At 44.5% G+C, this 13,647-nt stretch overlaps 1 protein-coding gene across 2 annotated transcripts in view; it reads right to left on the bottom strand.

Moving 5' to 3' along the window:
• Nucleotides 1-1,783: 1,783 nt before the first annotated feature.
• Nucleotides 1,784-13,647, bottom strand: part of ACSM5 (acyl-CoA synthetase medium chain family member 5) — a 31,727-nt gene continuing 19,863 nt past the window's right edge. The window contains exons 8-14 of one of the 2 annotated variants that reach the window (XM_054454172.2): nucleotides 13,270-13,393; nucleotides 11,987-12,067; nucleotides 11,740-11,841; nucleotides 5,939-6,066; nucleotides 5,751-5,850; nucleotides 3,202-3,321; nucleotides 1,784-2,779 (exon numbers count right to left, since the gene is read on the bottom strand). In XM_054454172.2, coding sequence (XP_054310147.1) covers nucleotides 2,696-2,779; nucleotides 3,202-3,321; nucleotides 5,751-5,850; nucleotides 5,939-6,066; nucleotides 11,740-11,841; nucleotides 11,987-12,067; nucleotides 13,270-13,393 — 739 coding nt within the window. In that variant the 3' untranslated portion in view covers nucleotides 1,784-2,695. The remainder of the gene's footprint in view (nucleotides 2,780-3,201; nucleotides 3,322-5,750; nucleotides 5,851-5,938; nucleotides 6,067-11,739; nucleotides 11,842-11,986; nucleotides 12,068-13,269; nucleotides 13,394-13,647) is intronic. The other variant, XM_054454171.2, reaches the window with a different exon arrangement.

Genomic DNA, 13,647 nt, shown 5'->3' with positions numbered 1-13,647 from the left:
TGACTTTGGAGCTTCACTGCTGATAATGCCAGCAGGTGGGCTTGATGGAAGGGAATTGTAACTGCTCAGTGGGTTCACCTTGCCCACTGCCTAGACAGAGCCGATTTATGAAGTCTCATTCTGTCACCTAGGCTGGAGTGCAGTGGCATGATCTCAGCTCACTGCAATCTCTGCCTCCTGGGTTCAAGCAATTCTCTTGCCTCAGCCTCCCGAACAGCTGGAATTACAGGCACACACCACTACACCCGTCTAATTTTTGTATGTTTAGTGGAGACGAGGTTTCACCATGTTGGTCAGGCAGGTCTCGAACTCCTGACCTCAGGTGATACACCCGCCTCAGCCTCCCAAAGTGCTGGGATTACAGACATCAGCCACTGCACCCAGTGCAGGGACTTTCTTATAGAAGCCTCCCTGATACCCTCAGTCCCCTGAGTCTTGATCAGTCCCCCCAGTCTATGTCTTAAATGTATTCTTTTCTTCATGGCATTACAATTGTACATTTATTTGCATTATTCTGTGATAAATAGTAATGACCTTCCTACTAGACAAACTCCACAAGGGTTTGGGCTGAAATGTGTTTCCCCAAATTCTTATGTTGAAGTCCTAACCCCAGATATCCCAGTTCCTCCCAGTACCTCAGATTGTGACTGTCTTTGGAGACAAGGTTTTTAAAGAGGTGATTAAGTTAAAGTGAGGTCATGAGGGTGGGCCCTAATCCAATCTGACATGATAGGTGTCCTTAGAAGAAGAGGAGATTGGGCCCCAGACACACACGCACAGAAGAAAGACCATATGAAGACAAAGGGAGAAGTCGGCGATCTACAAACCAAGGAAACGTCCTCAGAATGAAACCAACCTTGCCAACCCCTGATCCTAGACCTCCAGCCTCCACAACGGTGAGGACATTAATTTCTGTTGTTTAAATGGCCCAGACTGTTGTACTTTGTTATGGCAGCCCCAGAAAACTCACATAGGTAGGGACTAGGCTGGCTTTGGTGTATCACTGCAGTCTCAGAGCTCAGTATTGAGTAGGTGCTCATTGAATTTTCCCTGGAGGGTGTGGAGGTGCTGGGGGTGGGGTCAGCAGCACTGGGATTGCTTCAGTTTCCATCTGCTGCTTTTCCTCCAGGGTTGCTCCCAGAACCACCCTTTCCTGTTTGCAGGCCTGAGCCGTGGCTGCAGGTCTTTATGCCCCGCCTGGATAAGACATTGTGATGATTAACGTTAGGTGTCAACTTGACTGGGTTAAGAGTCCCCAGATAGCTGTGAACATTACTTCTGGGTGTCTCTGGGAGGTGTTTCCAGGTGATATTAGAGATAGAGTCATAGACTAAGAAAATCTGCCCTCACCCACGTGGGCAGGCATCATCCAACCCATTAGGGCATGAAGAGGAGAAAAAGGAGAAAAGAGGAATTTGCTCCTTCCTTTTGGGCTAGAACATCTGTGTTTTCTTGTCCTCAGACGGTGAAGCTCCTGGTTCTTGTTCCTTTGCGCTTGGACAGGGAGTTATACCATTGGCTCTCCTGGTTTTCAGGCCTTTGGACTCAGATGGAAACATACCATGGGATTTCCTGGGTCTCCAGCATGCAGATGGCAGATTGTGGAACTTCTCAGCCTCCAAAATTGAGTGAGCCAATTCCCATCATAAATCCCCTCTCCTATGTCTATATATGTCCTATTGCTTCTTTTTCTCTGGAGAATGCTGACTAGTACAGACAATACAGCAGTCTTTGGGGATGATGTATGAGTATATGGAGGAAGAACTAGACATGAAGCAGAGTGTGCTTTCTTTAACATAACTTTTTCATTAAAATAGTTGTATGTGCTTAGTACAAAAACTTGGAAAATACAGAAATGTAGTGGAAAAAGGAAGAAGAAAAACTACCATCCATTATTTTCTCTCCCTCCTTCCTCAATCTCCAGGAAAATTACAATTAACTACAGTTTTCCCTTTATTTTTCAGAGTTGGGATTCTCCAGTATGCAAATATTTTTATTCTGATTTTTAAAATTAATGTAGCTTACACTTTTCCCAAGACTTACTAAACTGCTCTTAACTATTTTAATGGCCACATCATATGTTATTGAGTTAATCTACTACAATTTTGTTAATCATTTCCTTGTTGTTTGGATGTTAATTTGTTAATTTTTGTTTGTTTGTTTTAGTTTTAATGCTGTGTGATCATCTTAGTGCACCACACATTTTCTGCATTTTGATTTTTTTCTTTTGTGGTGACTCCCGAAGGTAGAATTTCTGAGCTAAAGGATATTTTATTTTATGTTCCTGCATAGTTTTACCAAATGGTTGCATACAAAGGATGAAGCTTTTACATTCCCACTGGCAGAGAATGAGTACCCACAAGTGCCCCAAGGCTATGGTAACCTGTCCTATGGAGAGAAATCTGAAAGCTCTTAGTAAGACCAGTGGGCAGATGCTAAGCCTGCCCCAAGACAGAGGGAGAAGTCAAACCACCAAGCATTTGCTAGGTGGCGCACCATCTACGTGGTCAGGGCCAATGATATTCTTTTGCACTTTCCAGCATTGCCCAGTGATCCTGGGGATGCCGTTTGGAAGCTGCATGCCTTTGACATCTTTAGGGTTGAAGAGATGATGCTCCCCATGGGGGTTGGCCAGTGATCCATTCGTTTCTCATGGAGTCTTCGGAGGTCTACGGGGCCTTCCTGGGGTTGCACCTCATTTCCCCCACTCCTGACTTCGCAATTTACTCCTTTGGATCTTTCCAGAAACCGTCTTTGGCAGTTCTGAAACAAAGGCCACCTAGTGACCAAACACAAAACAAAAAACACTTGGAAATCATCATTTCTCGAAAAGACTTTTGTTTTGAAAGAGACAATACTGTCTGCCTGTCCTTGGAAAGCCCCTGATTCAGGGTTTCCCCCTAAATGGCCAGAAGCAAAACAGCTGGAGCCTGGAGCACAGGATCATTTTGACAGCATTTGAGCACTACCTCTTGTATCTGATTTGTGGTAGGGATCAGGCTGTTCTTAGAGCAGAAACAAAATGTGCTTTGGAGAGAACCCAAGTGAAGAAATACAGAAAAAAGCTGAAGCAGCAGCCAGGGTTACAAGTTTCTCCATATCCCCAGTGCCTGGCACAGGGCCTGGCCCTGAGTGGGAGCCCAGGCAGAGTGTGCCCATCTGATTCCCAGATCACTGTGCCCTGGAAACCCTGATGTTTACCTTCCTGGGGTATTTGTATGGAGCAGTCACCCTTTTCACATGCTCCTGGAGTTCCCGCATTAGTACCTCTGGGTCATGAGAGAAGTAGGCTGGAGTAAGGACTATAAATGCCTTTACCACCTGCAGGAAAGCAAAATACCCAGAAAAGATCAGGCCTCATATAACGACTCTTTTCTCCTTAAGTGAGCCTTGAATAAGGGCCTACATTTACCTTTGCACCATGAAAGTTCTACTAGTTGTTTTTGGGCACAGCCAGTGACACAAACACCACCAATTTTTCTTTTGCTGGCCCTTCCAGGTGTGACTATTAGGAGCATTGACCTTTCTGGGATGATTTCAAACTCCTACCTATTTCTCAAATTACTCCCCATACTTGGAATGACACCATTTGAAGCCAACATCGCTTCTCTTAAGAAGAAAATATTTTGGAGAAAAGAGGTTCATAAACTCCTAGGGCCATTTTCTTCCAGATTTTCCTAATGAGAAAGGTAGGTAGGCATGAGTTTGAACAGGTGGGATTGAGGAAAATGCAGTCACTTTCAAGGGGAACTAGGTCTTTGGGGGTCTGCATGGATGAACATTTGCAATCAGCAGACCCTGAACTGCACCACTTCTGTTCCAGACATCCCAAGGGATATTCTGCACCTTGGGTCTCTCTGCCCACAACTTTCCCGCAGGCTGTCTTACGCCAACGAGGAGGAAGTGTCCCAGACTCAAGCACAACAAACATAGTTTCTGTTAGGAATGGCAGGTCACTTGAATGCTTATTAATTCCAGCATTCCTATCTGTTAACAGTATTCTATTAAAGGGGTAGCTCACTGTCCTTGCATACTTCCCACAGGGAGGAAGGCCACTATCATTTCATGTTCACACAGATATGCTTTTAGAAAGAGCTTCCTCTTACTACTGTAACTACTAAACATTTGTTGGACACTTTTTTTTTTTTTTTTTTTTTGAGACGGAGTCTCACCCTGTATCCCAGGCTGGAGCTCAGTGGTGCGTTCTCGGCTCACTGCAAGCTCTGCCTCCTGGGTTCACGTCATTCTCCTGCCTCAGCCTCCCGAGTAGCTGGGACTATAGGCGCCCACTGCCACACCCGGCTAATTTTTAGTATTTTTAGTAGAGACCGGGTTTCACGATGTTAGCCAGGATGGTCTCGATTTCCTGACCTCGTGATCTGCCCGCCTCAGCCTCCCAAAATGCTGGGATTACAGACGTGAGCCACCGTGTCCGGCTCATTTGTTGGGCACTTTCTACACTCCAGACTCAGTTCTAAGCACTATACATGGATTAAGTTTGAGCACACAGCCATTTGTCACAGTCCCAATTAACTCACAGCATGCAGAACTAGGCATACGTTTGAGGTATGATTTCTTCAGCACATCAATGGGACTCCACACCTCCCTTATTCTACATTAATGTCTTTGGATTTTAGAGGGGAATCACTTGGCCAAGAATGGCTGGCTAAAATGCAGATTCTCTGGGCTGCATTCCCAGTCATTATGATTTGGTAAGTCTGACTTTAGGTCTGCAAATCTATATTTTAAACAAGAATCTCAGATGATACAGTTGCAAGCAGTCCAAGAACCAGACTTTGAGAATCTCTCCTGTGGTCCTGATGCTTCTGAGAATGCAGGCTGATGTTGCACTAACTTTCAAAAGGTAACTGTTGTGCTTTAGGATTATGTTGGATGTAAGCCAGTGAACAGTACCTAAGTCTGCCTGTAAGCTGATCTTTCCCATAATATCCATTCCTCTGGGACACACAGAAAGATTTCTCCTGGCTGGGCATGGTGACTCACGCCTGTAATCCCAGCACTTTGGGAGGCCGGGGTGGGTGGATCACCCGAGGTCAGAAGTTTAAGACCTCCAGCCTGGCCAACAAGACGAAACCCTGTCTCTACTAAAAATACAAAAATTAGCCAGGTGTGGTGACATGTGCCTGTAATCCCAGCTACTAGGGGGTGCTGAGGCAGGAAGATCACTTGAACCTGGGAGGTGGAGGTTGCAGTGAGCCAAGATCATGCCACTGCACTTCAGCCTGGACAACAGAGCAAGACTCCATCTCAAAAAAAAAAAAAAAAAAGATTTATCCTATGAAAGCCCAGCTTATTAAATTTGGCCCATCTTTCTGGTATATCAAGGTCATTTTGGATACATATTCTATCCCTCTCAGGTCACAGCCATCAGCAACTATTACTGGTGTGCTCGCTATGTCCTCATCTGCAAATAGAAAATGACTTTTTATTAGACAGGATGGATAACAGAGCCTGCACCTCCCGCTAAGATCTCCTGCCCCATAGCCAGCCTCTTTGGGACGCAGTTGTATCCATTTAAAAGCAAAGTGTTGGTGTTTTCCCATTATGTCCCTTTAGAGAGTAATTGTATCTCTAAAGACATGAAGGCAACGTGTGTCTGATGGTGGCATTTCAACTTTGTGGCCCATGGATGGAGGTGAAATACAGGACAATCTGAGCCTTCCTGCTTGTTCTGCTGGGTGCTAATAGGTACAGAAGCAGAAGGCCATGTTCTTGGGTGCACTGGTTACCTCTCCCCTGATGGGGTCTGGGCTGCTGACCACAGCCGACTCCAGGACAGCAGGATGCTCTGCCAAGGCACTTTCCACTTCAACAGGCCCGATCCGGTAGCTGGAAGGGAAAAACAAACTCTTCCAAGTGGGCTTCCCTCAACCCCCATGAAACTTCAAAGGGAGGAGGAAAGTGCAGACAGCTTGACCTTGAAGAATTGATCACATCGTCGTTTCTTCCCATGAACCAAAAGTAGCCATCCTTGTCCATGCGAGCTCGGTCCCCTGTGATGTAAAAGTCCCCTTGTTCTGATGCAGCTGTCTTCTCAGGATTGTCCTGAAAGACAAAGACAACCCGTGAAGGACCTCTGGGAACAACCACTAAGGCCAGTTACTGCCCCAGTAGCCCCCTGTAGGAAGCTGGAGACCACTCAACAGAAAGTTCAGCAGTTCCTAAAGTCCTGGCTGCACAGAGTTCCCCAATGGACAGGGAGCTATGGCCCTGTTTAGTTGTGGGATTTCCCTCTTTTGATTGGAATCAAGCTGCCAGTGAATGGTTAAGGGCAGCCACCCACCACCATCCTTAGAAGGGAGTCTGGAAAGCATAGCTGAAAGTAGGAGGGTGGGCACAGGGCCACTGGCTGTGTTTTTTAGGACAAGAGAACACATGAATACTCTTTGCATTCAGGAATCACTGAGGGTAGAAAGTGAAGGGCTAGGCCGGGTGTGGTGGCTCATGCCTGTAATCCCAGCACTGTGGGAGGCTGAGGTGGGTGGATCACTTGAGGTCTGGAATTCGAGACCAGCTGGCCAACATAGTGAAACCCTGTCTCTACTAAAAATAAAAAAATTAGCTGGGTGTGGTGGTGCATGCCTGTAATCCCAGCTACTCGGGAGGCTGAGGCAGGAGAATTGCTTAAACCTGGGAGGCAGAGGTTGCAGTGAGCTGAGATTGTGCCACTGCACTCCAGCCTGGGCTATAGGGCGAGTTGCGAGATTGCACCACTGCACTCCAGCCTGGGCTACAGGACGAGATTGCAAGATTGTGCCACTGCACTCCAGCCTGGGCTACAGGGCAAGACTCCAAGTAGGAAACAAAGGAAAGGAAAGGATAGGAAGGGGAGGGGAGGGGAGGGGAGGGGAGGAGAGGGGAGGGGGGAAGGGAAGGGAAGAGAAGGGAAGAGAACGGAGAAAAGGAAGAGAAGAAAAGGGAAGGAGGAAAGGAGGAAGGGAGGGAGGGAGGAAGGAAAAGAAAAAGGAAAGAAAGAAAGAGAAAGAAAAGAAAGAGAGAGAAAAAAGGAAGGAAGAAAGAAAAAAGAAGGAAGGAAAAGAAAGAAAGAAGAAAGGAAGGTAGGAAGAAAGAAGAAGGAAGGAAGGAAAGAAAGAAAGAAAGAGAGGGAGGGAGGGAGGGAGAAGGGCTTACCAAAAAGCTCATTGGTGTGGGGCAAGAGTAGAGGAAAGAGAAAAACAATCAAACTCTGATTTTCAAAGTTTCAAAGAAAAAGCTACTACTCAGCAATAAAAATACATGAAACCACACGGATGACTTGCAGAAACAGCATACTCAGTAAAAGAACCCAGACAGACAAACTGGAATAGTTTGTGATTCCATTTATATGAAGTTCTTTTTTTAAAATGCAAAATGATTATATACTGACGACAAATAATTTATCAATTGCTGGGTCTGGAGTGGAGAAGATTGCCTGTCAAGGGAGTGGAAAACGTTCCACGTTCGACTGTGGTGGCAGTTACACAGGGGCGTGCATGTGTTAAAAGTCATCGACTTACACACTTAACATGGGTGAATTTTACTGTAGGTAAATTATATCTCAATTCAACAAGGACCTTCTGAGAAAAAAGAAAAAATATAAGCTACCAATACCTAAAAATACATCTAACACAAAATCTCTGAGATGTGTATGGAGAAAACTTAAAACTCCACACAACATTAAAGAAGATATAAATAAAGTGAAAGAAAGACTTAATTGGCCTGGTGCAGTGGCTCATGCCTGTAATCCCAGCACTTCGGGAGGCCAAGGCGGGCGGATGACCTGAGGTCAGGAGTTCAAGACCAGCCTGGCCAATATGGAGAAACCCCATCTCTACGAAAAATACAAAAATTAGCCAGGTGTGGCGGCGGGCGCCTGTAATCCCAGCTACTTGGGAGGCTGAGGTAGGAGAATCACTTGAACCAGGGAGGTGGAGGCTGCAGTGAGCCAAGATCACACCCCTGCACTCCAGCCTGGGTGACAGAGCAAGACTCTGTCTCAAAACAAAACCAAAAAGACTTAATTGAGATGTCAGTTATCCCTAAGTTGTTTTATAGACAATACAATTCTAATCAAAATGCTAGTAAACATTTTCCAAGGAACTTGACAAGTTGATTCTAAAATATAAATGAATGAGCAAAGGGCTAAGAATAGGTAAAACACTTCTAAATAAGTTGAATAACAAGGTTAGAGTTGTTCTCCCACATATGAAGACTTATGGTAATGCTTTTGTGGATAAGACTTTATGGTATCATTACAGAGACAGAGTAAGTGATCAACGAAATACAAGAAAGTGCCAAAACCTATGTATGACTAGATCAAACTTTTAAAAAATTATTTATTTATTTGAGATGGAGTCCCACTCTATCGCCCAGGCTGGAGTGCAGTGGTGTGATCTCAGCTCACTGCAACCTCTGCCTCCCGGGTTCAAGCAATTCTCCTGTCTCAGCCTCCCAAGTAGCTGGGACTACAGGTGCCCACCACCACACCCAGCTGATTTTTGTATTTTTAGTAGAGAGGGGGTTTCACCATATTGGTCAGGCTGGTCTCAAACTCCTGACCTCAGGTGATCCACCAGCCTTGGCCTCCCAAAGTGCTGGGATTATAGGCGTGAGCAACCACACCTGGCCTATATTAAACTTTTATATCTGACAAAATTAGCATGACAGGTAACTGGGAAAAGGAGGATTTATTCAACAAATTGGCTTTTCATATAGAAAAAAATAAAATAGACCCCTATCCCATACCATTCATACGTCAACCACAGATGGATTATAAACTTAAATGTCAAAAGCAGAATTATAAAACTATTGGAAGAAACTATTGAATATGTGTATTTTCTACCCCAAAGTTGAAAATGATTTTATAAGACACAAAAAGCACTATCCATAACATTTAAAAAACTTAATGATTTGACGACATGGAAATAAACGCTTCTGTTCAACAAAAATAGCTTAAAGAAAGTGAAAGAAAGTGAAAAGATAAGCTACAACCGGGGAGGAAGATGTTAGCAACTCTTAAAACAAACAAAGGACCGATATCAAGAATATATTAAGAACTCCTATAGGCTGGGAGTGGTGGTTCATGCCTGTAATCCTAGCATTTTGGTGGGCTGAGGCAGGTGGATCACTTGAGCCCAGGAATTCAAAACTAGCCTAGGCAACATGGTGAAACCCCATCTTTACAAAAAAAAAAAAAAAAATTAGCCAGGTGTGGTGGCATGTGCCTGTAGTTCCAGCTACTCGGGAGGCTGAGGTGGGAGGATCACCTGAGCCCGAGAAGTCAAAGCTGCAGTGGCCATGATTGTGCCACTGCACTCCAGCCTTGGTGACAGAATGAGACCCTGCTTCCAAAAAAAATTGTATTAAATAGTTGCATAATATTTCTGTGTGGTAGTGATATTATGTATTTGAACAAATTCCTGGGTTCTTTTTTTTAAAATGTTTTCTCTCTTCTTTTTCTCCTTTTCTTTCTTTTGCTTTTGTTCACAATGCTATAATATAATATAATCCTTTACATAACTAATTTCTGACATTAGAAATTTAGATACTCCCTCCACCTTTTTTATCTGTTATAAACAGCCAGCACTATAACAAATATTTGTGCATTTGACAATTTGTTTCCCTAGGAAAATAAGCACGTTCCTTATGTGGGATATAAAGTTGACATGGGCATATTCATTTAACTGACATGTGCAATTTCAGCTAAATGGGAATGACCAACGTGAATTTGAAATGTTTATGTTTATTGTAGGTGAAGAATGAGCTTAGCTTACCAAAACTCACGGAACAATTTTGGTCTGAAATCCTCTATAATAATTTTCACGTTTCCTGATTCTCACGAAGAGATTTAATATTTTTCTCTTAATTAAGAATGAGCTGGGCCGGGCACTGTGGCTGATGCCTGTAATCCCAGCACTTTGGGAGGCCGAGGTGCAGAAATTCCAGACCAGTCTGGCCAAGGTGGCGAAACCCTGTCTCTACTAAAAATACCAAAATTACTCCTGTGACGTGGTGTGTGCCTGTAGTCCCAGTTACTCGGGAGACTGGAGCGCGAGAGTTGCTTGAGCCCAGGATGCGGAAGTGCAGAGAGCCAAGATCGCACCACTGTACTCCAGCCTGGGCAACAGAGTGAGAAGACACTGTCACACACACACACACACACACACACACACACACACACACACACAAAAAAAAAAAAAAGAATGATCTGGAAAGAAAACTAACTGTTGGTACAGGTGATGAAAAGAAACAGTCAAAAAAAACCAAAGATTCTTGTCTAGCAAATAACTTTTCAAATTACTTTAGTACACTCAGTGGAACAATCTCACAACCAGAAAGAAAGTGTACAAGTGCAGTAAGTACCAGAGTCCTGCTCCACACTAAGTACCAGAGTCCTGCTCCACACCGAGCGGCACGAAGTCGACAATAAATAATGAATGAATACATTTTTACAGTGGGATCAAAGATTTACTAATGTTTCCAGGACTGATTAGCAGAAAATACATTAAAATGTTAACATGATCTCAGCTTGGCATGATTACTATGTTGTGGGTTTTTGTAAGTTTCTGTGATTTTAAACAAAATAAAGTAGAAGATTATTTCTCTTCTAGTGACAGAAAAACCACTAAAATGCAACATTTTGAAAAGAAATGGACTGATTTATTTCTGCTTCTCCTAATTCTGTAGCTGATTGACAGCTTAGTAGACACATGAGATGGCATTTCTATTAAGCAGTGGCTCTCAGGCTTGACATTCGAATCGCCTGGTAAACTGATCCACACCATCAGAAATGTTGATTTTAATTAAGCTGAGATGGGGCTCAAGCATCAGCAATAACTGAGGCTTGCCAAGTGTTTCTAATGCACAGCCAGGTTTGAGAGTTTTATAGAGAAAGCTGTGAAGAAAAGAAAGCCCAACATAAACACCAGCCAAGATGAATACAAAAGAGAAGCGGTTACCGAATTATCCCAGAAACTTGGACTGAAATCCCAGGTTTGTGCCCTGCTGGCAAACCACAAAGAGAATCCTGAAGACAGCTCTGACACAATAGTGCAGTTTGACCTTTATGTATTTATTTATTTATTTTATTATTATTATTATTATTATTTGAGATGCAGTCTCATTCTCTCACCCAGGCTGGAGTGCGGTGGCGCGATCTTGGCTCACTGCAACCTCCTCCTCCCCGGTTCAAGCGATTCTCCTGCCTCAGCCTCCCAAGTAGCTGGGAATAGAGGCATGCACTACCTTGCCTGGCTAATTTTTGTATTTTTGGTAGAGACGGGGTTTCACTGTGTTGACCAGGCTGGTGTTGAACTCCTGACCTCAGGCGATCCACCTTCCTCGGCCTCCCAAAGTGCTGGGATTACAGGTGTGAGCCACCGCAACCGGCTGCAGTTTGACCTTCAGAAGCTCCTTTCCTTTACTGCACCTCGATTTTCTCCTCATTAAAACAACGGTGCTGCCCTCATGTCATATGTTTATGCTTTCAGACACACCCACGTTTAAATCCCATGTCATGCCTGTACTAGTTGCATGGTGCTGGATAAGTCACTTCCCCTTTGTAGTAGCTTCCTTATCAATAATAGTCTTCCTTATCAATAACAGAAATTTATTAATAATAGTAGCAACCTACCTCATGCAGTCATTGTAAGGATTCAACAAATAGATATTTACAAAGTGTGGTGCACAACGCTTAGCACACAGTCACTGGCATGAGAACGGCTGTTCCCCGTCTCTTACCAAATAGCAATTGAAGAAACAGAAGGGCCGGGTGGGTCTGATACGGATGGCAACATTCCCCTCTTCTCCAGGAGGCAGGACGTTGCCCTCATCATCCACAATCTGGCAAGGAGATCATCACAGAGGTGCATATATGAGTGTCTACACCCTGGGCCCCTCCAGCAGCCCAGCAGCCCATGCCAGCTAGGCCTGTGTGTCTCTCTCCTCTCCAAGCCAGGCCTTGCCAGAAGTTGGGGGAGGCTGCTACCTGCACATCGTAGGGTGGGGACGCCTTCCCCATGGATCCAGACTTGATTTTCGTGCCTTTTGGATTGGCACAGATGACAACCTGGGGAGAATGCAGTACAGATAAAGAAGAGCCTTTCCACTTAGCTTCTTTCCTGGGCCATGCCTTTCTCTCACCCTGCCTGATAACTCTTTCTCTCATCCTCTTTTTTCTCCTCCCTTACTTTCTTCTTTCTTTCCCTTCTCCTCTCTCCATTTCTCTCCTTTCTTCCTCCCTTCTTTCTTTTCTTTTTTCTTCCTCCCTCACTCCTTCCTTTCCTTCTTTCTTTTCCTCTTTGTTTCCTTTCTTTCCCCTTTCCTGTTTTCTTCCTTCCCTCTTTCATTTTCTTTCCTCCTTTTTTCATTCCTTTCCCGGTTATTTCATTCTCCATTTTCCTCTCTCCTCCCTTCGTCTTTGTTCCCTATTTCCTTCCTTCCTTTCATCTTTTTCCCCTTCCTTTCTTCCTTCCTTTCCTTTCTCTTTCCTTTATTTCCTCCTTCCCTTCCTTCTTCATTTTCTTCCTATTTTCTTCCCTCTTTCTTCCCTGTCTTTCTTCTTTTCTTTCCATAGTTAACAAACAACTATGGGGCACTCCAGTGGGCACTCAAACATAAAGAACTTAACCCATCTCTAAGCCAAAAGACTCAGTTGATCCCCAGATCCCTTCCTAGATGACTGTAGAGGACACTGCTTAGAATCTTGGACTCGGAACAGTGGCAGATGTAGACTGTCTTGGTGGAGACAAATAATGCCTTCAGCAGTGAGGGCTGGTTTGCTGGTCATGGTATAATTGTAAAAGTACTTTAAATTACCTTTTTTTAATTTTTAAGAAGAGTGTGTGTGTGTGTGTGTGTGTGTGTGTGTATTTCAATAGCTTTTTGGGTACAAGTGTTTTTTTTGTAACATGGATGAATTCTACAGTGGTGAATCCTGAGATTTTAGTGCATCTGTCACCTGAGTAGTGTACATTATACCGAATATGTAGTTTTTTTTACCCTCACGCCCCTCCTCCCACCTTCCTCCTTCTGAGTCTCCGAAGTCTTTTATGCCACTCTGTATGTCTTTGCATCCTCATAGCTTAGCTCCCACTTATAAGTGAGAACATATGGAAATCAAAAGGGAAGGAAAGCTGATGGAATTTTGTTATCAGCTTCTCCCCTGGGGGCAGGGTGGTCCTTGAGAAGCTTTAGGGAGGTGACAGCCAGAGAGGCAGGAAGCTCTCGAGGGGACCTGGGGGGCAGGGACCTGGCCCCTCCAGCACTCACCGTTTCAGACTGGCCATAGCCTTCGTACAGCTCCACACTGGTCTGGCGTTTCCACTTCTCCCTCACGTCAGGGTTGAGGGCCTCTCCTCCGGTCAGACAGTGCCTCAGGCTCTGAAACTGGTACCTTTCTCAGGCAGGAAAACAAGGCCACCTATGTCAGGATCTTCATACCACCCTGCCCTCTGGTGCCACTGCCCAGATGCAAACACCACAGGCACTAGAGGGTAGATGCCCCTGCTTTTTAATCTGCTCTAAGTGAGTCCATCCACTGGCTTTGCAACCATGCTCCTCATGGACAGATAATTTTTAAAAGATCCATCCTATCTGAGTTTGGGATAAAATCAGAAGCTCATATAATAGGTTTTCGCATAATATGGT

This window comes from Pongo pygmaeus, chromosome 18 (assembly GCF_028885625.2).
Source record: "Pongo pygmaeus isolate AG05252 chromosome 18, NHGRI_mPonPyg2-v2.0_pri, whole genome shotgun sequence".
NCBI lineage: Eukaryota > Metazoa > Chordata > Mammalia > Primates > Hominidae > Pongo > Pongo pygmaeus.
This window is presented reverse-complemented; position numbering and strand designations above follow the sequence as displayed.